Source organism: Syngnathoides biaculeatus, chromosome 10, assembly GCF_019802595.1.
Source record: "Syngnathoides biaculeatus isolate LvHL_M chromosome 10, ASM1980259v1, whole genome shotgun sequence".
NCBI classification, from domain to species: Eukaryota; Metazoa; Chordata; class Actinopteri; order Syngnathiformes; family Syngnathidae; genus Syngnathoides; species Syngnathoides biaculeatus.
The window spans coordinates 31,618,481-31,645,922 of NC_084649.1; the positions used below are offsets into that span (position 1 = coordinate 31,618,481).

Genomic DNA, 27,442 nt, shown 5'->3' on the forward strand with positions numbered 1-27,442 from the left:
CTCTGACTGCTGTTGTTGTTGTTGAAATCACTTCCAGAGAAGCCACCATTTTTGGAGTCCTTGAAGGGAGTGGTCGACTCCATCGTACTGCTGGGGGACCTCAAAGCTCATGTGGGCATTGACAGTGACACCTGAAAGGGTGTGATTGGGAATAACAGTCTCCCCACCTCCCAACCCCCGATCAGAACCCGAGTGATGTTCTGTTATTGGACTTCTGTCCTCATTAGCGGTTGTCCATAATGAACAACCATATTCAGGCATAAGGGTGTCTACATTTGCACTTTCCACCAGGACACCCTAGGTCACAGTTCGATGATAGACTTTGTGGTTGCGTCATCAGACTTGCGGCCACATGTCTTGGACATTGAAATAGAGGGGTGGAGGTCTCAACTGATAACCACCTGGTGTTGAGTTGGCTCGGATGGTGGGGAAGATGCAGGACTTATATGGTAGGCCTAAATGTTTTTTGAACATCTGGCAGAATCTTCTGTCAGAAGGAGTTTCAACATCCACTGTCATGCTCCTGGCATCCTCCCCAGGCTGGGTGTGGTCAGCCAATTAGTCGACACACACCTGCACCCTGTTTCGGCTGATTACACCCAGTACTTATAGGACATGGGGGACAACTAGTCCTCCACCAGATCATTGATTCCCATGCCTCGTTCCTGCAATCCTGTATACCTGACCTACCGTGTACTGACCCTCGCCTGTCCTGTCCATCCTAGTAAGCCTGTCTCTTCTGATACTGCTGCTTTTCCTGACTGACTCGATGATCATTGACCACGGACCAAATAAAGGCTTTCTGTACACTACCTGCTTGCCTCTGGAGTCGTGCATTTGGGTCCGCCCTCGAACCTCGTTCGTGACAGAACGATCTGGCCACAACATGTACCCAGCCGACTCCGAAGTCATCCGCCGATCGTTACAGTTCCAGAGCAGACGCCTGGCTGAGCAGGAGGCTGCTCTCCAGGTAACGAATCAATGTTCCCATGAGATCTGTGCCCGGCTGGAGCCGTGGCTAGCATCCCAAGCTACCGTGGCTGCTACGCCGATGATGGTCACCCCACCTGTCATTCCGAGTCCACCCGTTCCGCCTGTTACAGAGCCCTTCCATGCCAGTATAACTCCGCTCTCCTGACCGGAACTTTTGTTTCTCAGGTGACTCAGGCGACGTCAAGCCCTTCCTTGCAAGTTCCTCTGCCGGGTTACACACCACACACAAACCTTACGTATGGACTTTCCGGACACACACACAGAGCGCATTAGTTTCCACGTTTTTAACTCTAGCAACAGTGATATAATCCTGGGGAGCCCGTGGCGCAAGAGACACAACCCCCACATTGACTGGGTCACGGGTCAGATAATGGCATGGGGTGAGGACTGTCACAAGCAGTGTCTCCCTGCTGAAGATGGAGGGATTGAAGTTGTTGAACTGAGTACCACCTCCGAATTAGCAACAGTGCCCTCTTGTTACCATGATTTAAAGGAGTTTTTTTCTGAGTCCAAGGCAAAATCTCTGCCGCCGCATCGGCCTTATGATTGTGCTATCGAACTCCTCCCAGGCACCTCACCTCCCAGAGGGAGACTGTTCTCTTTGACAGGACCGGAGCACCAGGCAATGAGGGATTACGTCGAGGAGTCTCTGGCAACCGGACTCATTCGCCCATCCTCCTCACCAGCCGGTGCAGGGTTTTTTTTTTTTGTCAAGAAGAAGGACTCCTCTTTACGACCCTGCATCGACTACCGAGGCTTGAATGACATCACGGTCAAGAACAGGTACCCCTTGCCCTTAATCGCTGCGGCATTTGAACCCCTTCAAGGTGCCCGGATCTTCACCAAACTGGACTTGTGCAGCGCATATCATTTGGTGCGGATCCCGCAGGGCGACGAATGGAAGACGGCTTTCAAGACTCTCACGGGGGATTACGAGTATCTGGTGATGCCCTTCGGACTGACCAATGCCCCGGCCGTCTTCCAAAACTTTATTAATGACTTGCTTCGGGAGTTCCTGAACAAAAACGTATTTGTATACCTTGACGACATTCTCATCTTTTCAGCAGACCTGACATCCCATATCCGACAGGTCAGAGAGGTGCTCTAGCGTCTCTTGCAGCACCAACTGTTCGTGAAATGGGAAAAGTGCGAGTTCCACCGAGGATCTGTGGCCTTTCTGGGCTTCATCCTGGCAGAAGGGGAAATATGGATGGATCCCGGGAAGATCGATGCTTCGGTGGCCCACCCTTGCCAGCAGGAGGGACGTGCAGAGGTTCATTGGCTTCGCAAATTTCTACAGAAAGTTTATTCGGAACTTCAGCGCCGTGGCCGCCCCTCTGCAAGCTCTCACCTCTCCGGACAACGTTTTCGAATGGTTCCGGACCTGCCAGGAGGCCTTCAATAAACTTAAAGCAAGTTTCACCACCACACCCATGTTTATTATCCCGGATCCGGATTGCCAGTTCATGGTGGAGGTGGACACGTCGGACTCGGGAATTGGAGCCATCTTGTCGCAGCGGAGTCCCAAAGATGGAAGGATCCACCCGTGTGCGTTCGTGTCTAGGAAGCTAACCCCGGCAGAGAGAAACTACGACATGGGGGATCGCGAACTGCTGGCGGTCAAGACGGCTATGGAGGAGTGGCGGCACTGGCTGGAGGGCTCACAAGTACCATTCGTGGTCCTCACCCTCCAGAAAAATCTAGAGTACCTGAGGATCTTCTTCACCCGCTTCCGCTTCACTCCTTCCTTCTGCCCAGGTTCCAAGAACGGCAAGCCGGACGCCCTCTCACGGAACAATGGGGGGAGCGCACGGAGTCTGTAGCAGCTCCTATCCTTCCAGAGGCGTGCTTTGTGTCCGGTTTCACCTGGGCGGTCGAGTCGCGGGTGAGGGAGGCCCTGGTAGAGACGCCGTCGCCCGCAGATTGTCCGTCTGATCGCCTGTTCGTGGTTCCATCACTTCGGGGAGATGTCGTCAACTGGGCCCATTCGAACAAGACTGACTGCCACCCGGGTATAGCAAAAACTCGTTCTGTGATCCAACAGAGATTCTGGTGGCCCAACCTCAGTAAAGACGTGAAGGAATTCATCAATGCCTGCCTGGTGTGTGCAGCCAATAAGATGTCCCGTTTACGACCAATGGGTGAGTTGCGGCCTCTGTCCATCCCTTTCCGCCCATGGTAACACATCGCGTTGGACTTTTTCACCGGCCTACCGCCCTCTCAGGGAAACACAGTTGTGCTGTCTGTACTGGACCGATTCTCCAAGATGGTTCACTTCGTACCACTTCCGAAGATCCCGTCGGCCAAGCAGACAGCTCAGCTGGTCTTGGACGAGGTCGTCCACTACCACGGGTTCCCCCGGGACATCGTCTCGAACAGAGGTCCGCAATTCACCGCCCGCTTCTAGAAGGAATTCTGCACCCTCATCGGCGCTTCGGCTAGTCTAACTTCGGGCCATCATCCGGAGTCTAACGGCCAAACAGAGAGGGTAAATCAGGAATTAGAGACATGACTTCGATGCTTAGCTTCTAGGGACCAGAGCACGTGGAGCCAACACCTCAAATGGGTTGAGTACGCCCACAACTCCCAACCCTCCGCCTCAACAGGTATGGCTCCACTCCACGTTGTGCACGGCTATCCTCCCTCTCTGTTTCCCTCCTTGGCCACAGACTCTGGGGTGCCGTCGGTCCTGGCAGTGGTACGGCGCTGCAAACGGACCTGGGAGGCAGTCCGGAGGACGCTGCTGCACATGGGCAACATCTACAAGTCCGCAGCGGACCGCAACAGGAGAGCCTCACCAGAACTCAGGGTGCAGATGGAATCCTGCAAACTTCCTCCCAGGTTCGTTGGTTCGTTCCCAATCACCAAAATCATTAACCCGGTCGCCGTATCACTCAGACTGCCCAGGTCCATGAGGGTGCACCCTACGTTCCACGTCGGCAGACTACGCCCGGAACGTCCTTTGCCCCTGGCCCCTCCGGCCAAAACCCCCCGCATGGTGAACGGCGGGCCGGTGTACACAGTGGGCCGGTTGCTGTCTTCCTGCCGCAGAGGAAGGGGGTTCCAGTACCTGGTGGATTGGGAGGGATACGGACCGGAGGAGCCCTCTTCATTGAGGACCCCTCCCTCATCAAGGACTTCTACGTGGCCCATCCAGATGCTCCTGGGCCGTCAGGAGCCGGTCGTTGGGAGGGGGGGGGGCTACTGTCATGCTCCTGGCATCCTCCCCAGGCTGGGTGTGGTCAGCCAATTAGTCGACAAACACCTGCACCCTGTTTTGGCTGATTACACCCAGTACTTATAGGACACGGGGGACAACTAGTCGTCTGCCAGATCGTTGATTCCCACGCCTTGTTCCCGCAATCCTGTATACGTGACCTACCGTGTACCGACCCTCGCCTGTTCCCTGACCATCCTAGTAAGCCTGTCTCTTCTGATACTGCTGCTTTTCCTGACTGACTCACTGATCATTGACCACGGACCGAATAAAGGCTTTCTGTACACTACCTGCTTGCCTCTGGAGTCGTGTATTTGGTTCCGCCCTCGAGCCTCGTTCGTGATATCCACCTCTGAAAGAAATGTGCGCATGTTCCAGGAGATGTGGGGGGCATTGAGTCCGAGTGGACCATGTTCTCTGCCGCCATTGCTGAGTTGGCAGACCGGAACTGTGGCTGTAAGGTGGTCGATGCCTCTTGCAGAAGCAATTCCCAAACCCGTTGGTGGACACCATTGATGAGGGCTGCCGTCAAGCTGTCCTGTCAGGCATTTTTGGCCAGTGGTAGTCCCACGACAGCTGATGGGTATGAGCTGGGCAAGCGTAAGGAGGTTTTGGTGGTTGCTGAAGCAGAAACTCGGGTATGGGAGGAGTTTGGTGAGGGCATGGACAGAGACTTTCAGACGGCTTTGAGGACATTTTGGTCCAGTATCCGGCAACTCATGTGGGTGAAGCAGTGCACAGTCAACACTGTGCATTGTGAGGATGGGGCGCTGCTGACCTCGACTTGGGACATTGTGAGTCAGTGGGAAGAATTCTTCAAAGATCTCTTAAATTCCACTGACATGCCCTCCCATGAGGAAGCAGAGTCTGGGTTCTCTGAGGCAGGCTCTCCAATCTCTGGGATGAGGTCACTGAGGTGGTTAAAAAGCTCTGCAATGGCGAGGCCCCATGGATGGATGAGATTTTCCAGGAGTTCCTAAAGGCTTTTTTGGGGCTGTCCTGATTCACACAACTCTGCAACATCTCATAGACATCGGGGACAGTGCCTCTGGAATGATAAACTGGGGTGGTGGTGCCCCTTTTCAACAAGGGTGTCTGCCAATTCCATGGGGATAAGACTCCTCAGCCTCCCTAGTAAGGTCTTTTCAAGGGTGCTGCATAGGAGGGTCCATCATGAAGTCAAATCGCAGATTTGTGAGGAGTAATGTGGTTTTCATTGTGGCCGTGGAGCAGTGGACCAGCCCTACATCCACACTAAGGTCCTCGAGGGTGGATGGAAGTTCACCCAATCAGTCTACATAAGTTTTTTGTGGACTTGGAGAAGGCGTTCGATTGTGTCCCTGAGCGAGTCATGTGGGGGTTCCTTCGGGTGTATGTGGTAGTGAACCCCCTGATACAGGCTGTTCGAATCCTGTATGACCTTTGTCAGAGTTTGGTCTGCATTGCCGGCAGTAAGTCGGACTTGTTTCCAGTGAACAGACAGATTGGTGCAGAATTTGCACTGATGCAGGTTTTGTACCAATCCATTGTGGTAAAGAAGAACCTAAGTTGAAAGGCGAAGGTCTCAGTTTACTAGTCGATCGACATTCCTACCCTCACCTGTGGTCAGAAGCTGTGCCTCATGACCAAAAGAACAAGATCCCGGATACAAGCCGCCGAAATGAATTTCCTCCGCAGTGTGTCAGGGCTCTCCCTTAGAGACAGAGTGAGAAATTCGGTCCTCCCGGAGGAGCTCAGTGTTGAGCTGCTGTGCCTTCGAATTGAGACGTCCCAGATGAGGTTGCTGGGACATCTGATTCAGATGGCTTCTGGGTGTGAGGTGTTCCGGTCACATCTTGCCGGAAAGAGACCCCAGAAATGACCCAGGACACACTGGAGAGACGACATCTCTCGGCTAACCTGGGAACGCCTCGGGATCCCTCTGGAAAAGCTGGATGAAGTGGCTGGGGAAAGGGAAGTTTGGGCATCATTGCTTAGGCTACTACCCTTGGTACCCGACCCGGATAAGTGGTTGAAGATGGATGGAAGGGCTATTTACTTTCTGAATGCCCCTTGCAAACATGGAAGGAGAAGTGTGCAGAATAAAATCTAGCTGCAGGAGAAGGCAGCAGGGATTAACCCTTGACATCCATCTAGTAATAACGGCGGCCTCAGTAAAATGGTGACGTTGTTCATCCCCATATGGGATTTTACTGTAAAGGTTCATGAAACAGGACAAACAGTCCGATGCCACTCATCATTTGAGGTATGACCCAATCCACTCTCCTGTCATGTCTGAATATTGTGTGAGATTGCTTTAAACTATAAGCTACTCTTTTCATGGAAAATATCTAAAATTAATCAGTGGACTTGTTGTTTGTTCTTAAGGCCATTATAAAAGGTTTTGGTGCATTGAAACGTAAGAGGATTTGTGCACTGCTTTTATTAAAAGGATCTGACATCTACCTGCCCTCTCAAATTGTTGTCAATTGTGACACTTTTCGCACGCTAAAAAGTGTTACAAAAATATCCTTGTCTTCTGGGCTGAGATGCACTCTTGGCATCGTGCTGTTTACCTGAAAGGACAGTGTGAAAAGCTTTTAAATGAAATACAGCTTTAAGAGAGAATCACAAACCAGTTTATTTTAGGGTTTGATAGCCTGCACATGGGCCCTTTTGATTTGTATGCTGTCATTAGTTTCTCTGTCTGGCTTGAAGATGTCAATTTGTCATAACAGCTTGTTTGCACATCCATATTACAGCAGGGGTCCAGAGTACAACAATAACCTGTCATACCTGCAACTATCTGACTATTTCTTACTATGCTGGTCTGTTGGAGATCCTTTTATTTTGATAAAGTTATCATTTTCTATTTCCCGGATGATTGGAAGTTGAACTGGAAAGCAGCTCAGCTTGTGCTGCAATAAATCTCTGGGCCCATTAATCCACCCTGGTGTCATCTGCCTCGCTGACAATTACCCAATCATGTCCGGATATTCATGGAGATATTAAATCTATAGCGTTTTGAAACAACTCATGCTTGCTGCTGATTAGATGGTTATGTGGGATGCTTGCTGTTCATTATTCACATTGGCAAAATATATGGAAAAATCACACATGGGTCAAAAGCATGTGACACTACATTTGCTGAAAGGACCCCTTCCTGTCGATGGTTTACTTTACATCATAGAAGAATGTCTTCAATCTCTTTGTGGGGGGAAAAAAATCTATTGCTTTGTCAGGAGCTCACAACACTGATTTCTGCATTTACAACTATTGATGGATTTTAATTGACACCTCTGGAAGGGCATGAATTTATAATCATAGCCTGTAGTTATCCATCTATCCATCCATCCATCCATCCATCCATCCATCCATCCATCCATCCATCCGTCCATCATCCATCCATCCATCCATCCATCCACCCATCCATTTTCCAAGCCGCTTATCCTCACACGGGTTGCCGGAGTACTGGACCCTATCCCGGCTGTCCTCAGGCAGGAAGCGTGGTACACCCTGAACTGGTTGCCAGCGAAGGGCACATAGAGGAAAAACCAGTTCCAATCAGAATCACATCCATCCATCCGTCCATCCATCAATCTTCTTGGCCGCTCATCCTCATGAGGGTTGCGAGTGCTGGAGCCTAACCCAGCTGTTAACAGCCAGGAGGCAGGGTACACCCTGAACTAGTTGCCAGCCAATCGCAGGGCACATGGAGACAGACAACAGTCAGAGTCATAATCACACCTATGGGCAATTTAAAGTGTCCAATTAGTGCATGTTTTTGGGATGTGAGATTAAAGCGCAGTGTCCACGCAGGCACGGGGAGAACATGCAAACTCCTCACAGGCTGGGCTGGTATATGATCCCCAGTCCTCAGAACTGAGGCCAACACTCTAACCAGTTGTTCCACCGTGCCACTTGTCTGTAGTCATGTGAAACAAATTTTACAAAATAAAGTACAACAACAGCCAAGGTAATCAGAGAGACAGGCAGGAGAGTACTTGGTGTGTCTTTTGGTAGGAAAGGGGAGAATGAGACTTGGTGGTGGAACCCCAAAATACAGGGAGTCATACAAGGAAAGAGATTAGACACTGAGAGGACTGAGGAGAGGCGAAAGGAGTACATCGAGATGCGACGTAGAGCAAAGGTAGAGGTAGCAAAGGCTAAACAATAGGCATATGAAGACATGTACACCAGGTTGGACACGAAAGAAGGAGAAAAGGATCTCTTCAGGTTGGCCAGACAGAGGGATAGAGATGGGAAGGATGTGCAGCAGGTAAGGGTGATTAAGGATAGAGATGGAAATGTGTTGACTGGTGCCAGTAGTGTGCTAAATAGATGGAAAGAATACTTTGAGAAGTTGATGAATGAAGAAAATGAGAGAGAAGGAAGAGTTGAAGAGGCAAGTGTGAAGGACCAGGAAGTGGCAATAATTACTAAGGGGGAAATCAGAAAGGCACTACAAAGGATGAAAAATGGAAAGGCAGTTGGTCCTGATGACATACCGGTAGAGGTATGGAAGCAATTTGGAGAGACGGCTGTGGAGTTTTTGACCAACGTATTCAACAGAATACTAGCGGGCAAAAAGATCCCTGAAGAATTTAGAAAAAGTGTTCTAGTTCCCATTTTTTAAGAACAAAGGGGATGTTCAGAGCTGTGGGAAATATAGAGGAATAAAGTTGATGAGCCACACAATGAAGTTATGGTAAAGAGTAGTGGAGGCTAGACTCAGGACAGAAGTAAGTCTCTGCGAGCAACAGTATGGTTTCATGCCTAGAAAGAGTATCACAGATGCGTTATTTGCCTTGAGGATGCTCGTGGAAAAGTACAGAGAAGGTCAGATGGAGCTACATTGTGTCTTTGTGGATCTAGATAAAGCCTATGACAGAGTATCAAGAGAGGAACTGTGGTACTGCATGCGTAAGTCTGGTGTGGCAGAGAAGTATGTTAAAATAGTACAGGACATGTATGGTGGCAGCAGAACAATGGTGAGGTGTGCCTTAGGTGTGACAGAGGAATTTAAGGTGGTGGTGGGACTGCATCAGGGATCAGCTCTGAGCCCCTTCCTGTTTGGAGTGGTAATGGATAGGCTGACAGATGAGGTTAGACTGGAATCCCCTTGGACCATGATGTTCGCAGATGATATTGTGATATACAGTGAAAGCAGGGAGCATGCAGAGGAACAATTAGAAAGATGGAGACATGGACTGGAAAGGAGAGGAATGAAGATTAGCCGAAGTAAAACAGAATATATGTGCGTGAATAAGAAAAGTGGAGGGGGAAGAGTGAGGCTACAGGGAGAAGAGATAGCGAGGGTGGACGACTTCAAATATTTAGGGTCAACAATCCAGAGCAATGGTGAGTGTGGTAAGGAAGTGAAGAAATGGGTCCAAGCAGGTTGGAACAGCTGGCGGAAGTTGGTGTGTTATGTCACAGAAGAGTCTCTGCTAGGATGAAGGGCAAAGTTTACAAAACAGTGGTGAGGCCGGCCATGATGTACGGATTAGAGACGGTGGCACTGAAGAAACAACAGGAAGCAGAACTGGAGGTGGCAGAAATGAAGATGTTGAGGTTCTCGCTCGGAGTGAGCAGGTTGGATAGGATTAGAAATGAGCTCATTAGAGGGACAGCCAAAGTTGGATGTTTTGCTGACAAGGTTCGAGAGAGCAGACTTCGATGGTTTGGACATGTTCAGAGGCGAGAGAGTGAGTATATTGGTGGAAGGGTGCTGAGGATGGAGCTGCCAGGCAAAAGGGCGAGAGGAAGACCAAAGAGAATGTTTATGGATGTGGTGAGGGAAGACATGAGGGCAGTTGGGGTTAGAGAGGAAGATGCAGGAGATAGGCTAAGATGGCAAAAGATGACACGCTGTGGTGACCCCTAACGGGACAAGCCAAAAGGAAAAGAAGAAGAAGACACAGATGATTTTACACTTGACAGTATAAGTCCCAGAATGCACTTGTCTGGAAACAATCAGTGCAAACCTTTGAACAATGACTCCAGAGGTTATCATCGCCGAATACATCACTGGAATAATGTTGGTGCTTCATAGTCTCACTATATTGCAGATTTTTAGTTGTAAAATTTGTTCAATATTTTTGTGTTATCCATTGCGCTTGGCCTCGCTCACTGTATTGTTTCAGATTGCCACTATAGCAAATTTACTTAGGATGACAGATTTACCCTCAACCTATCACGGTTAATGAAAGCATTCATATTTTTTTCATCCCACTGAGATATTGATGTTATAGATCATAATCATTCATCTGCATCCTTTTTAAGAACAATAAACTTGTGATTCTCAACCACATAAACTTGTGATTCTCAACCACATTGTACATTGGAATTGCAATATTTAACATGAAATAAAACATCCAACATAAGAAAAAATCTAAATATAGGCCCACATTTGTGGTTAAAATCACAAGTCCCGCTTGAAATCATCAAGCTTCTTGATGAGTGTGCATACATGGCTGATCTGATGGGCAAAAATATTGCCCAGACGTAAGAGTTGCAATAGAGGATGTACGCTCCAGAGGTGGCTAGAGTAAACAAATATTGTACTCAAGTATAAAGACTGTTACTTGACAATAATGTGACTCAAGTAAACAGTCCTCCAAAAAAAAACTACTTTTGTAGGAGCAAACATTATAATGATTAATATATGATTAATAATTACCCAAGAAGTTAGCAAATAGTGATTTTTTTTTTTTTTGCAACCACAGCATGAATCTCAATAAAATAAAAATCTGATCAAATGTGTACATGCAAGTTCCTATTTTACTGCGTGTGTGTGTGTGCGTGTTTTTATGTGAGGAACACACACAATTTAAAGCAGTGACGTTTTAACAATGTTGTTGGAGTTGAGTGAAATTTGAACCTCAAACCCTTAGCTTGTTAGCTCGCAGGCAAGCAAACCTAATGGTTACCGTGCCCCTAAGTGTCCCAGTTGTGTGCACCTACAGAGTTCTGCCAGCAATTTGCTGTGTCCTGAGCTGTGTGGCGGATGTTAATACAAGAAGGAAAATTGATGATAAGTCCAGAAAAACTCACGACTCCATTGTATTTATGGAGCAATAACGCGCCCTATTCAACCTCTGATTGGTTACCACAGAGCAGAATTCATACTTTTGAGTTTTTGTGTCTGGAAGCTCATCACCAACCCACACGCATGTCGAGTGGGAATTAAACCACCCATCTACATATGCAGATTGTGTATGGTTCATTTATCCCTGAAATTTTTTGTGCGTCGCAGATGCAGGATGCACGTAGAAAAAGATTCCTGCAATATGTATAAATAATTATGGGAAGCACACAGAACTTGTGGTTAAGAATGTCGTCTTCACAGTTCGGACGTTCTGGGCTTGAATCTCGGCTCAGGGCCACCTGTTTGGTGTTTGCATGTTCTTGTGTCTTACGTTCTGTCTGTGTACTTTGCCATCCTCCCCTTTTCCAAAAGCATGAATCCTAAATTATTTGAGGACAAAAATGTCAATCAATAGTCCGAAGGTTCAACTGGGTTTGGCTCTATCACCAGTTTGACCCAAATGAGGACAATTGTTATAGAAAATGCACAGATGGTTCTATGATTTGGCTCCTCTAAAGTATTGTTGCATATTCCAAAAAGTGAAGTTTGCTTCTAAATACATTACAAGTTTAAAGGGCTTGTGATGTGGACCCACACACAGACACAAGACCAAGCAAAGCAAAGCAAAGCAAAGCAAAGCAAAGCAAAGCAAATGTATTGAAATAGTACATTTCATACTCATTGTGCTTTATATGATTAAAAGAATTTGAATACAAAGAAATAAAATGTTTTAAAAGAGTAAAAATGACAGTGAAAGTACGATTAAAAACAGTGTACAGTGCACGATAAGTGGGAAAAGTGGAAATACTCTAAAAAAATAATAGTTTTTAACCTGGATTTAAAATACACACTTCACACCAACAGTGAAGAAAATAAGTATTTGAACACCCTGGTAAATTGCATGTTCTCCCACATAGAAATCATGGAGTGGTCTGAAATTTTCATCGTAGGTGCACGTCCACTGTGAGAGAGATAATCTAAAAAGAAAAATCCAGAAATCCTAATGTATGATTTTTAAACGATTTATTTGTGTGATACAGCTGCAAATAAGTATTTAAACACCTGTCTATCAGCTAGAATTCTGACCGTCAAAGACCTGTTAATCCGCCTTTAAAAGTCCACCTCCAATCCATTATTATCCTGAATCAGATGCACCTGTGTAAGGTCGTTAGCTGCATAAAGACACCTATGCACCACATACAATCAGGAAGACTCAAACTTGTAACATGGCCAAGACCAAAGAGCTGTCCAAAGACACCAGAGACAAAGTTGTACAACTACACATGGCTGGAAAGGGCTATGAAGAAAATGCCAAACAGCTTGGTGAAAAAAGGTCCACTGTTGGAGCAATCATGAGAAAATGGAAGAAGCGAAACATGACGGTCAATCTCAATCGGAGTGCAGCCCTATACAAGATGGGGTCTCAATGATCCTTAGAAAGATGAGGAATCAGCTCAGGACTACACGACAGGACTTGGTCAATGATTTGAAAAGAGCTGGGACCACTGTTTTCAAAGTGACTGTTGGTAATACACTAAGTTGTCATGGTTTGAAATCATGCATAGCACGTAAGGTTCCCTGTTTAAACCAGCACATGTCAAGGCCCGTCTCAAGTTTGCCAATGACCATTAGGATGTTACAGAATAGTCATGGAATAAGTTTTGCGGTCAGATGAGACCAAAATTGAACTTTTTGGTCATAATTCCACTAATTGTGTTTGGAGGAAGACGAATGATGTGTTCCATCCCACCAACACCATCCCCACTGTGAAGCATGGGGGTGATAGCATCATTCTTTGGGGGTGTTTTTCTACACATGGGACAGGACGACTGCACTATATTAAGGAAAGGATGACTGTGGCCATGTATTGTGGAATTTTGGGGAACAACCTCTTTCCCTCAGTCAGGGCATTGAAGATGAGTCGTGGCTGGGTCTTTCAAAATGACAATGACCAGATGCACACAGCCAGGAAAACAAAGGAGTGGCTCCATAAGAAGCATATCAAGGTTCTGGCGTGGGCTAGCCAGTCTCCACACCAAAACCCAATAGAAAATCTTTGGATGGAGCTGAAACTCTGTGTTTCTCAGCGACAGCCCAGAAACCTGTCTGATCCAGAGAAGATCTGTGTGGACGAGTGGGCCAAAATCTTTGCAGTGTGTACAAACCTAGTGAACAACTACAGGAAAGGTTTTAACCTACACCTTACAAGAAGAAAATGGGGGAAGAAAATATGTGTTGTTTGTAACCAGTGCTCAGGGCCCTGCTCGAAGTATGTTCACATACTTACATACAATACGGCGCTCGCAAGCCATCAAGAAAGCTTTACACAGCCTGACACACTAGTACTACTGCTCGCAGTTATTTGTAAACATGTTGCCGTTCTGTTGAACATGAGCTGATCAAAGCAGCAAATTCCAACCCTTATGGAGCCAAGGCACACACTGGTTCTTTACAATTTAAAAATCTCACAGCCCACCAAAAAACAAAATGGCACAAAAAGTAGATACAGTAATTGCTGTATGTTATCTTTATGTTATTTATATATATATATATATATATATATATATATATATATATATATTTATATGTTATGTTATTTATGTTATCTAATAGAAGACTATTGCCTCAGTGGCATAAATAGATGAACAAATATATAGTATTTATTGTAAATGTATACAGTGAAGAAAGTACGTATTTGAACACCCTGCAATATTGCCAATTCTCCTACTTCGAAATCATGGAGGGGTCTGAAATATTCATCGTAGGTGCGTGTCCACTGTGAGAGAGATAATCTCAAAAGAAAAATCCAGAAATCACAATGTATGATTTGTTAACAATTTATGAAAATTTCAGACCCCTCCATGATTTCTAAGTGGGAGAACTTGCAATATAGCAGGGTGTTCAAATACTTATTTTCTTCACTATATATATATATTTTAAGAATTAAGTACACAAGTATATACAGTAAATTAACAGATAATTTAAATAGACTCATTGCTGCATCTTGTGATCAGTTTTTTAAACTCAGTGATTGGTGATCGGCCCCAAAACCCTGATTTTGTAAGCCTGATTTAGGCTGATGTAGGCTCGTGAAAATTCTGCGAGGCTAGTAACTCCGGGAATCCACCAGCCACTGTACCAGTAACTGGTGAGCAAAAAAGTGAATGTCAAGCCCTGGCAACAAACAATGATTTTTTTTCCCCCTCAATTATGACACATAAATTATATACAGCAATTTTATGGAGCTGGCACAGCAGATGACTGGTTAGAGCATCTGCCTCACAGTTTGGAGATCTGAGTTAATATCTTGCCTCACCTGTGTGGTTTGCACGTTCTACCCGTTCCTGTATAGGTTTGTTTTCTCTGGGTACTCCGGTTTCCTCCCACATCCCAAAAACCCACTGTCAGTTGGGGAAGGCACCAACACTCACCCGACTCTTGTGAGGATAAGCGGCTCGGAAAATGGAGGAATATTTAAAACCTTTTTACATTGCATTGGGGGCTTAAAAAAATCCACTGGCCAAAACATCTGTCAATAAATGAAAAAAACATTGAGATACACAGGACTGTTAAAGGTCAAGTGTCATCAAACGGATGATTTTTGGCATATTATTAATGAAAAACCCACAGCCAATATGGTCCCATGTGTTTTTTCACCACAAAACATGATTTTGACGTATACAGCTTTTTGTAACTCCCGCCATGAAAATCCTGTCAGGGATTTGTTTTTGAGAAGAAGTAGGACGGACAGCGGCGCCCCCTCGTGGACTCATTTGTTTCCATTATTTTTACCTCTGGGAAGGTAGCTCGTTGTTCCTTTGTGTTAGCCCAAATGCCGGCTCATTGCATTGCTGGACATTGTTTGAACACTCGGGAGAATGGAATTACCCTTCATAAGTTTGAAAGAGACCCTGTTCGTTGGGAAAAATGGATTGCACTGGTGCAGAGGACGAGAGCTTCGTGGATTCCAAATAACAGGTAGGTGTGTATACAGCTCCAAAAAATTAATAATAGTTTGGGGCGGACCATGTAATCGGTCTCTGTCATAACGTAGCAAAAGATCAGCGTATGAAATGTGTTGATGTGCGGATACAGCTACTAAAAAAAATAATAGTTTGGGGCGGACCACGTAATCGGTCTCTCTCATAACGTAACAAAAGATCCGCGTATGAAATGTGTCGATGTGCGCGTCGCCCAGCACACAATGTCTCGATAGTGTTCATCACGTACTGCGGCGACTTTGAACATACCCCTAAAAACAACATAGCTCGGCTCCACCTCCACCTTATATGCCACCCTGGGCGCCGAAACTCTGACACACCGGCTGAGGCGCTGCGTTCGGCGGTCACAGCTTCTGCGAAGGCTGCGCGTCGGGGTTTGCGACGGGGGCGGGTCTGAAGAACCCAGCCTAGAATGCGTTACTCAGTCGCGTGTGCGCATAAAGCGCCCCGGCTCGACGGTGACTAAAGCAGCACCGCTTGGCTCTGTCATAAGCCACACTGGCCGGCTGCGATGAGCCGCGATGGCTCATCTCCGCCACAGGAGAAGATTGGACGGGATGCGATTTGGCCGTGATCGGATATCATCTGAATATGGCAATAATAATTACAATAGTGTAATATTGCCCCGAGGGCTTGAAACAATAGTGTAATATTGCACCGGTAACTTCACTCGGTTGTGTGGTGTTGTCCTTTTCGAAAAGAGCTTCGGTGTCGGAAAAATGTGAATATCTCCGTTGTCTGGCTTCCGTAGTAGGAGGCACTGCGCGTTTTCAACGGCGGAAGTGACAATGACGTCAAAGGACAGAGGACGCGACTAATATGGCGACCACTTGGATGTCGAGAGGGACACTCAATTGCGCAACTTTGTGCATGGATGACGCGCTCTCTGCTCACTTTTTTTTCCGTATGGACATTGAAGTGAATACTGTTAGATGTATTTTTCATTACAATATCTATTTTACAATGTGTATAGGGATGTCAGTCCCACTTTAAGGAAATATTGTGGTGATAAAATGAAAAGAAAAACAATCACGCTTATTTCCATGAATATTCATCCACATGAAATTTTTCCGCTGCATTTTACCCATTACTAATACAATAAGATGACAGTTTAAGAACCTGGAGAGCAGTTTTGAGGTATCAGTGTCTTACTCAAGGACAACATAGCCACGAGTCTGGGGAATGGTCCGGTTGGGATCTTGATTCTAGGGCGCCACATTGCCAGGTGCTGATTTTAGCTATTGGGCCATGGTTCACCGGGTAAGGTGTTACTATATTACCATTTGGCCACAGACACCTTACACCCATGCTCTATTATCTAATATTGGTTTTCTTGAACGTAATTCGATTTGCAACCAAGGTGTAGTAAATTTGAAACACCATTTTCATTGCATATATATTGTAAATGTTTTCACTTTAACATACAGCTAATGTCAAAAAGCAGCCCTTGCAGTCATTTGGCCCCTGTAGCTTCAACAGTTACGCTGTATATGCAGCATTTTTACATTACCAAGACGCAATTTACAATTGTGTAAAAGTCTTACTGTACTCTATATTAAATAATAGTGGCCTTGGTTGTTAACAGTTACATCTATGTTTGTTTAGTTTGCAAAGATGAAAATGACACAATGGTAAAACTCTGAAATAGGCTCTCAAAAACTTGCCTTGCCATCTCTCCGACATCATGCGGCCAGTGTGTGACTGGGGGAGGGGTGGTGTTTTTGTTTAACTGGTGTGAATGTGAGTGCAAATGGTTGTATGTCTGTATGTGTCCTGCGATTGGCTGCAGACCAGTTCAGGGTGAATCTTGACTCTCATCTGAAGTCATTTGAGATAGACCCCAGTAGGCCCGTGACCCTAGTGAGGACAAATGGTACATAAAATAGATGGAACAATGTAAAGCCAATTCCTGTAACATATTGGCAAATCATTCCTGTTGTTTATAATTTTTGTTTATATATTCCTGGCATGCTGAGTGATACCTACCGTAGCCATCTACTATCAAGGACATGAATTCCACTTTTTAATTTGATAATTCATTGGCATCCTCAACAAAGTCAATCAAATCACATTTGATGAAAAGTATTTCATCATCCAAAAATTTTGTGCTTCTCATCTCTTGTCTAGATGTAGGAAGATTATTGCCCCCCCCCTCCACCAAAAAAAAAAATCATTTAAAACATCCTTTCTTATTTTAATTTGGGACTATATTATAACTAATCCCCTTGACTTTGGTTTTAGCTTCCATCTTGGGCCCTTGATTTGATTTAGTCATTGGTGATTTGAGCTCTGGAAATTCTTTCAACCTCCTTCTGGTCGGTAATATCAACTCTCAAGATGATGTTTTAATCCACATTAATCTGAGATTTTCCTTAAGAAAATGATGGGTGGGGCAAAGGTCTGTGGGGTATTAACATATTGTATTTTTTGCAGTCAACTACCACAGCGTGTAAAGTGCTCTTTGTAATAGAATGCATTTTTAACCCAACAACTGTTACATGAGGTTCTGCTTGTGGTTTTGAATCCAGTTTGTGCTTGCACTTGAAAATAAAAGCAACCGAGCCAAGAAATTCTGTTAACAATTCACCTTTATTCAAATGCTCTTTATATTGAAGCGGGACAAATGCAAATCTGTGACACATATTGTGGCAAGAACATTTGGAAAAGTGAATGTCGACTACATGCAGCACTTTTACAGGAAAGTAATACTCACACAAGTTAAAATACCGAAAGACACCACTTCTCATTATCCTTTTAAATAATTTCCCCTACAGGTATCCCGTCATTCTGGAAAATAAGGGTGCAAAATAATGTTGCACAAAAGGAACTACAAAAAAAAAAGGGTTGAAATTAAACACAGGCGTGTATCAAGTGAAAGTTAATTTTGGTGATACCTCACAAATGTATTTGTTAGGTAACAGCAGTATGTCGGTAGCCTGTGATGATTATAAGAATAACCTGATATTTCAATCTAAAAATGTGAATTTAAAAACCTTCTTTCTAAGATTTCTAAGATTATCTAAAAATTTAGATAATCAATAATCTTTTGAAAATAGGAGGTTTTAGCATGGCTATTTGTGCATGGGAGACATTTAATCACATAAAACCGGGGTTTAATTAGAATCGTATTTATTTTTTTACAAGTGTCTAGCCTGTTATTGATCAAATTATATGAACAATATTTATATCAGAATCAGAATAAGATTTAATGACCAAGTGTGTAAAAACACACAAGGAATTTTTCTCCAGCAGTCGGTGCTGCCCTGGTACGACATACAGAACAAAGAACAAGAGACATTTCTGTTTATAGGGACTATTCCTTATAAGACATGTTATATATACCAGCATAACAGTAAAATCTTTGCCCATCTTTATTTTACCCAGTAACATTGATTGTATTCATGTCACTACATAAAATAAAAATAATAAAACAAATAAAGATGATCTTTAAGGTGTTCTTTTGTGATAGTCAGGGAGAGAGAAATTACAATTTCCCCAATTGCATGTTTCTGGCCTTGGAATAGAAACAGTAAGTGGTTGTTTATCAAGAATCCAGTTGGTTTTGTGGACTTTATATATTGTTACTTCAAGCAATTAAGGCAAAATGTTTTAAAGTACTCAGCACCAACTAGTAGCAGAGGTGCTGTTAATTCAGACTCAACTAGTGTCAAAACATATTGCAAGAAAACATTTTCAAGTTTAGAGACACAAAACATTGAATAAACAAAATCAATTCAAAGCAATATTTTCTACTTACTTGATGTTAAATTATTACCAGTAGTACCTCTTTTTATTAGTGCCATTTTCAGTAAAGCGAGTTAAATATTAAGAAGTGACAATTCAATAACAGATTTGATATTTGACAGTGACACAATACTTGAATTCTCCTAAACATAAAAAATGTAGTCTTCTCGGGTCATCTTGCATTGAATTAGCTCATGCTGTTTACTGTGACCATTTAAGTTTTGCTACTTTTTTTTGCTCATTAATATTTTGCTGTTGTAAATTCAATCATAACCCTACTCAAGGACTTGAGTCAGTATATCCTGCAAGTGTTTCAAGCACAAGACGAATTTTCCCTTTGTAATATTTCTGAGAAACAATAAATTTACAGGAACAGAGAACAAAAACCTCACAGAGCAAGTGATGTCAAACGTTGGGCCAACATGTTTGGACCTCGGGAAGGCTGTGTGTGTTCTTGGGCAGCATATTGCTGATCCGCTTTGACGTCATTGATGTCTTCATTTAGTTATCGCTGCTCTCTTCATCACTGTCCTTCATCGAAATGCCATGCATCCCTCCCTCCCTCACTGATGCAGTGGCTTCTTCTAAGGTCAGACGATTTCGAACAGTTTCGTACGTCTTACTGTTTAACGTGGAATCGAGAACCCCTTGGAGGCGGAAGTCACGGTACTTTTTCTAAAACAAAACAAAGAAGAAACTGTGTTAGGGAGATTTTAGAAAGGAATTACAGTACTGCACATTTGTAACTGGGTGATCTTAGGTCTATGTATTTTGGTTATTTATGTAATTTATGATATGGTCTATGTAAACAAGTTTCCTGCACAGTACTAAAGTTGTGTTACAATGAAAACAAAAAGGCTAAAATGTGTTGAACTAACGTTATATATTATTTTTGAGGGAAAGAGGGGGGAATTACATCAATTTTCTGTATTTTAATCGTGTGCAAATGATGCAGATGATATTTAGTACGATAGGTTTTTTTGCCAGAGTTTCTCTCTTCTGGGGATTACCATTCTAACAAGATTCTCTAGCTCTCCAATGCTGTTAGCATTATTTAATTGTGTTTGGGGCTCAATTGGGGCTCATTGTGTTTGGGGCTCAACCCTGTCTGCCTTTTTTTCTTGATGTTTCACTGTATTTATGCATAAGAGGCTTTTTCCCCCTTTTGGGTTTAGATTCCAGTTTCATTTGACATCCATTTTTTGGTCCTGTTCTGTCCTGCAAGATGTCATGAGGTATTCTTCTGTTTTTCACATTTTATTAGCATTTTCACCTGTTAATCAGTTACATTTGTACACAGCCTTGTTAATTTAATGTTTTAGTGTAATTTCAGATCTGACCTCTGACCTCTCGTTCATGCTAAGTACACTTACAGAGAAGAACGAACTTTCTCTTGTGTAACAAAGCAACCACTGAACACACAAACAAAGCAGCCACCGAATGCACATGAAGTTCATCGTCGTGTTGTCCATCATTTCGTTTATGCTAGCCTTCAGAAAGCATTGGCTGTAAGTTTGTTGTGATGCACAAGCTTTGATCTGGTGCATGTTGTATGGGAATGCAAATACGTTCACTTTGTTTTCGTGCATATTCTAGCTAATTAGCTACTCTTTGATCATTGTATGTAAGTATGTATGTTTAGCTATGGATAGGTTTCTAATTACGCCATCTTGTGTGTCATAGAAGTCAGAGAACACAGGTGATAAGTGAAGCGTGAAGTTTTTTTGTATAGTTAATAAATCCGATTTGTTTAAGGGTGGTGGTGATGCCATTGGAAACCTATCCATTAGTGTGGATTTTTATTTTAACCCACCTGTTGTAGGTTGTATTGTAATACCTGTTCATAAGTGGATAGGATTTTCAATTGGTTAACATTGTTCGTTTAGGTTGGTGTTTTCATATATTTTATAGACATACAGTACTGGCTTAATTGACAACTCACCAAGTGCTGTATATTTCTTCTCGCTGTTTACAGTTTCACTCTGCTTCAATTGTTCAATAAAGGAGCTATAGAACGCTAATCTCCTGGCTCTTGAACAAAGTTTGGTTGGCTATTAATTCTGGGTTCTACACTGAGCACGTTAACGTGTAGAACGAACAGTACACGTTTACAAGTCAGGCTCCCCGGACTCACCTCCCACATGCAAAGGATGGCATCAGTGTGACAGACAGCACACACCAGATGAACTAGAAGCAGCCAAGAAGATCATCTTCAGGGCTGTTCAGAAGGACGCCTATCCAAAGGAGATCATTGGACTGGAAAAGGAAGGAGCCATTCCCAAAACCAGCACATTTCTGAACCTTGACCCTTCCATGGATGATAGTCTCATGAGAGTCATTGGACATCTGAGACATTCTCCTCTCCACCCAGATGTCAAACATCCCATCATTCTTCCAAAGACGGGTCATGTCACAACTCTGGTAGTAGGTCATTACCATGCAGAGGTAAAACACCAGGCACGACACTTCTCGGAAGGAGGAATCAGGGCAGCTGGCCTTTGGATAGTGTCTGGCAAGAAGGTGATAAGCTCTATAGTCCATCACTGCATCACATGCCATAAGCTGAGAGGGAAGATGGAAGAACAAAAGATGTCAGATCTTCCTCCAGAGCGCCTGAGAAGTTCTACCTCCAGCTTTGTGGGACTAGATGTTTTTGGTCCCTGGACTGTGTCCACCAGGCGTACCCAAAGAGGTGCTGCACAGAACAAGCGGTGGGGCCATACCTTTCACTTGCATGAGTACCAGAGACATGCATATTGAAGTCATGGACTCAATGGACACTTCCAGCAGCACCAATGCCCTTTGCAGGTTCTTCGCTGTGAGAGGACTGGCAAAACAGCTGAGATCGGACAGAGGAACCAGCTTCATTGGAGCAAGAGGGGAGTTGGGCATGAGAAACAAGAAACACCAGACCAGTGTCTTAAAGTACTGCACCTGGGAATTCAATCCCGCTCAGACCTCCCACATGGAAGGTTCCTGGGAACGCATGATAAGCATGTCCTGAAGAATCCTGGACTCAATGCTTCTGCAGACCAGAGGTGCTCCTTTGTCCCACGATGTGCTTTGTACTTTGTTGACAGAAGTGTCAGCGATCGTCAATACAAGACCACATGTCCCCATGTCCTCTGATCCATCTTCTCCATTCCTGCTCACTCCTGCTATGCTGCTAACTCAAAAGCAAGGTCTACCAGCTCCACCAGGTGACTTCACACGAAAAGATCTCTTCACGTCTCAGTTGAAACAAGTGCAAATGGCTTACAGCATATCGAAACCTACAGATGCGAGACATCGTGCTTCTGAAGGATAGCCAGCTCCCTCATAACGAGTGGCCGATGGGACTGGTCACCTCAACCTTCCCAAGCAGTGATGGGAAGGTTAGGAAGATAGAGGTCAGGATAACCACTCAGAACACTCAAGACATTCCTCAGACCTCTGTCTGAGGTCATTCTACTTCTTCCCAAAGAGAACTGGGGATCATTAGAAAATGACAATGCAAGTAGAGGAGTGACATTTGCACAATGTCAGTCGAGGAGTGTTCTGCCCTGCAAGATGTCATGAGGTATTCTTCTGTTTTGCACATTTTATTATAATTTTCGCATGTTAATCAGTTACATTTGTACACAGCCATGTTAATTTAATGTTTTAGTGTAATTTCACATCTGACCTCTGGGTGGCAGCACTCATTCGTGCATGGTTAGTACACTTACAGAGAAAAACGAACTTTCTCTTGTGTAACAAAGCAGCCACTGAATGCACATGAAGTTCATCATCGTGTTGTCCATCACTTCTTGGATGCTAGCTTTCAGAAAGCATTGGCTGTAAGTTTGTAGTGATGCACTAGCCCATTCTTTGATCTTTATGTTGGTGCATGTAGGATGGGAATGCAAATACGTTCACTTTGATTTCATGTATATCCTAGTTAATGATCTACTCTTATCATTCTGTGTCAGATGTCAGGCTGGGTGTTTAGCTATTAATGTGGATTTCTATGTTAACCTACCTATTGTAATACCTGTTTATAGGTGGATAGGATTTTCAATTGGTTAACACTGGTAGTTTAGGTTGGTTTTCATACATTTTATAGATGTAAAGTACAGGCTTAATTGACAATTCACCAAGGGCTGTATATTTCTTCTCACTGTTTACAGTTTCACTCTGCTTCAATTGTTCAATAAAGGAGCTATAGAACGCTCATCTACTGGCTCTTGAACAGAGTTTGGCTGGCTGTTAATTCTGCGTTCTACACTGAGCATGTTAACGCATAGAACGAACAGTACAGGTGTGTTTCTCCTCCCGAGGTTAACGGGTGTGCTGGAGCCTATCTCAACTATTTTCAGGGAGGAGGTGGGGTACATGCTGAATTGGTTGCCAGCCAATTGGAGGGCACATAGAGACAAATAACCAGTTGCACTCTCAATCGCTCCCAAGGGCAATTTAGAGTCTCCAATTAATGCATGTTTTTGGCATGTGGGCGGAAAGCCGAGTGCCCAGAGAAAACCTACGGAGGCACGAGGAGAACATGCAAACTCCACACAGGGTGATTGAACCCTGGACCTCAGAACTGTGAGGCAGATGCCGCCGGCATATATTTTAATGTACAGAAATGGATTTATCCAGATAGCGGACTCTCTACTTCTCCTGCAGTGTTTCTAAAAAATCCTCCTTTAATTTATTTATTTTTGTTCAAGTATATACATATTGAGCTCACGCTCATGGATGGATATACAGTATGATATTCTCTGAGATATAATATTTAACTTTTTTTTCCCAGAACTTTGTCCAAACTGGGAAATGCATAAGTTGAAAATGTGTCATGTGATTAAGAATTTAGGATTCTAAAGATGTGACAATGATACCTGTAAAATAGAGTCAGTCAATAAATTATTCTAAGATCATTAACTTAAACTATAGGTCGCATTGGATGACTCATCAAGAAAGCAGACCTGTAGCTCATTGTCATTATACTTTGGTAATCATGTGGTACAGAGTCAGTAGCAATCTTAATCTAAGTAGATACATTTATTGACAAAGCCTACAAATGCAGGAAATTATACAGTGAGATGTGTAGAATCAAATGTAAAAAGCTGAATTGACCTTGACCAGACATTGATATCCACGATGAAGTATGAAATATAAAATATAGTCATCACCTTAATAATTCTGATGAGAATTTTCAACTGGTAGATATGCAGTTGCAGGTCCACGCGGTCTGTAAGCCATGTTCCAATGAGGTTCATTGTGCTAGTGTACCATTGCTGAAAGAGAACGTTTACAAGGAGATCAGTGAAGGAAAAGCCAGAAGGAACCGACAAGCAAATCTTTATTTGAACCAAAAAATATTCTAATCCAGTTCATATATATATAAAAAGGGGGGAGTTCTCTTCCTCTAAAACAGGCCCATCAGCTTAGGATCTATTTAAGTTTGGACTTCAGGAAGAAGTAGCTGCCAATGAGGCATCACTTAATAGGATCCTAATAAAGAGGAATGAGTATGATGCTCTTGGCACAGATCAGAATCTTCTGAGAATGTGTTGTGGTGACAGACCTCAAGGCTCTTGTCGAAGGCCAAGAAACATCTTGTAGTATCCCCTTAGCATGTTTCAAGTCATGTTGACTTTGTACTTTCTGTACATTAGCAAACAGGTGTCATAGTATACTAATAGCAGGAAGGACTAAGGATACATTATATCTTTGTAGTGGCCTGAATCCAGGACAAAAGAATTTTTTTTTTGTCTCTTTAATAAAACTAGAAAATAAACATGAAGATTTTGCCATGAGATAGCTACTAATTAATATCAACAGATAATATGCAAACATGAAATATAATTAATTGACATAGCTTACATCAATAATACAGGTGTTCATTTCAACCTTGAGATTCTGTCGTTGCTCAATTTAGACCAGTGTCCCCTGCATCAATATCTAAGAGGCATACTGTGCTTTCCTCTGTGGGGTTAGTTGTCAAATGTAATTGATGGATCCTAATGAGCACAGACTGATACTAATATAATGCGACTGAATTCCACTGTCAGGGTCGGAGAAGAATGGATGCTTGCCAAATCTAGCGATAACTTGGGAGTATTTGATTTGGATAAAGACGTGGCAGATGCTAAGTGGTAGTTTCTGAATTGAAAGGTCAGAATTATTTGTATTTAACAGTGATCTACTTCTTGTCAGTTCTAACCCTCTATCACTGCAGCTGATAATGATTTCAAATTTCAAAATGAGATCAATCAGGATGAAGCCAAACTTTAAAAAAGCCTGGATTCTGGATTTAAACTAGGTATCTAAGTAAATGACTACGTTTTGGAGGCCAAGCACTCAGATGACGACGGAGTGAAGTTGAAGTTTATGCTGACGTCTACATGTTGGAGTTTTATGGCAATATTTCTGCAATGACTGACAAAAGAGGGGAGGAAAATGAGAAGACTCACATTGTACACTGACAAAAACTCCAGTGGTGTCCAATTAGTTTTGTCCAGCTCTACTGAGTGTTTCAGTGTCATGTTTAGTTGGAGATAATTGTCAGTAGCCAAGTACTGTACATGACTGAGTAGAACTGTTGGTTCAGTTTATTTTAGCAGGTTGCTTCCTGTTTTTGTTCAATACCGTTGACTTGCTAGGACTCACAGCAGATATTTATTTTTGATATGTTGGGTTCTTACTTTATGCTGGTGCGAATATGCAGTTACAAACTGTGGACAATGGTATATATACAAGTGTATGTCTTTATGCAGTGCAAGCAGCGTTATTTACTTACCACCGTACTTAAATTTTGCATTTGATTTTTCATTTATTTATTTATGAACTATGAGTGTGTGTATCACCTGCTAATCGCTGGTTTAGCCACAATTTTTCCATTTATGTACTGTATGTTTTGTTTTCCTTTGGGCTTGTTCCTCTAACTTCGTTTTGCAGGAAAGAGAAACTAAGTCAAAGTTTGCGGACTGTAATTCATAAACACTTATATTTTTGGGTTAAAATCATCGAACAGAATATGCATTTTATGGAACAGTTGAACATGTATTTTCATCTAGATAAGATAATTTGTGTCAGAAATTACACATTACTTACACTTTAAAAGAGCTGTCTGGTAATGCTTCTCGTGTAAACTCAATCCTTCAAGTGTTCTAATTATGAGTTAACTAGCGTGCACTAGCACAAGCTAGTGTTGACCAAATCTGACTTAGGTACTGGATGTCTTAGCCTTAAGAAAGCAGTTCTGTTCGAAATGAAGGACCATATGAATTCTGTCTTTCAGTCTTGCTTGATAAAAAGGAGCACTGAAGGAAGACCAAGATTGTCACGTTTGCTTCTTGTCCTAGCTGCCATATCCTTGTTACTAAACTACACAACTAAGATAGGGTGTTTTATGTGTTTTACATTTTACATTAGACAAGCGGTTAATTTCATTTGATAATAGTGATATTTAATAATGATATGTGTGAGGTGTGCTACTCATTTATGTATCCATCCATTTTCTGAGCCAATTATTCTCACAAGGTTCGCAGGAGTGCTGGAGCCTATCCCACCTGTCATTGGGGAGGAGGCAGGGTACACCCTGAACTGGTTGCCAGTCACTTGCAGGGCACACAGAGGCAGACAACAATCGCACTCACAATAATGCCTTGGGGCAATTTAGGGTCTCCAATTAATGCATGCTTTTGGGATGTGGGAGGAAACCAGAGTGCCCGGAGAAAACCCATACAGGCACGGGGAGAACATGAAAACTCCCCATAGGTGGGGCTGGAATTTGAACACCGGTCTTCAGAACTGTAAGGCCAACGTTGTAGAACTACTACAGTGTATGTATTGCTTTTGGCTTGTCCCATTAGGAGTCACTACAACGGGTCATCTCAGATGAAGGCTCATATTTGTTTGCACAGTTTTTACACTGGATGCCCTTCCTGACGCAATTAAAAAACAACAACTTGTAGAGCAAAATCCACGAATATGCAGGGCTGTGAACAGTGAACCGCGAATGGGCAAGAGCACACTGTACCACTACACTGGAATTCATATATTTTTTTTTTATTTTATTTTTGAAATCTCATCCAAGCATCCACATTGATCCCATCTTGGGTTGCCAATGCACTGCTTCCGTTTGGCTATTTTTATTGGGTTAAAAAAAGTTCTACCTCAACTCAACGGGGAACTACTTTGATGCGTCACTGAGGCTTAATTGCTGAATTCCAAAATGATATATGAGGAGTGTGTCATTCGTGTGTCTGTCCCTAATGCGGAGGGGACCTGCGTCTTGTTTTAGTGATTACGGCTCACGTAAATACTATTGCGATCCGTGCGGTCTGGTCTTTGCCAAATCGTTGTACTGCTATGTCACGTTCCTGCGACCCTTTCTCTACATCCTTACGACTCTGTGTACGGAACCCTGCCTCATTAATGACGCTGCCTTCTCGC

At 43.5% G+C, this 27,442-nt stretch overlaps 1 protein-coding gene across 8 annotated transcripts in view; it reads right to left on the reverse strand.

Annotated features, from left to right (window-relative positions):
* Positions 1 to 17,862: 17,862 nt before the first annotated feature.
* LOC133506929 (calcium-dependent secretion activator 1) overlaps positions 17,863 to 27,442 on the reverse strand; it is a 231,611-nt gene continuing 222,031 nt past the window's right edge. For all 8 annotated transcript variants that reach the window (XM_061831312.1, XM_061831313.1, XM_061831310.1 and 5 more), the window contains 2 exons: positions 24,175 to 24,279; positions 17,863 to 19,699 (listed from right to left, as the gene is read on the reverse strand). In XM_061831312.1, coding sequence (XP_061687296.1) covers positions 19,526 to 19,699; positions 24,175 to 24,279 — 279 coding nt within the window. In that variant the 3' untranslated portion in view covers positions 17,863 to 19,525. The remainder of the gene's footprint in view (positions 19,700 to 24,174; positions 24,280 to 27,442) is intronic.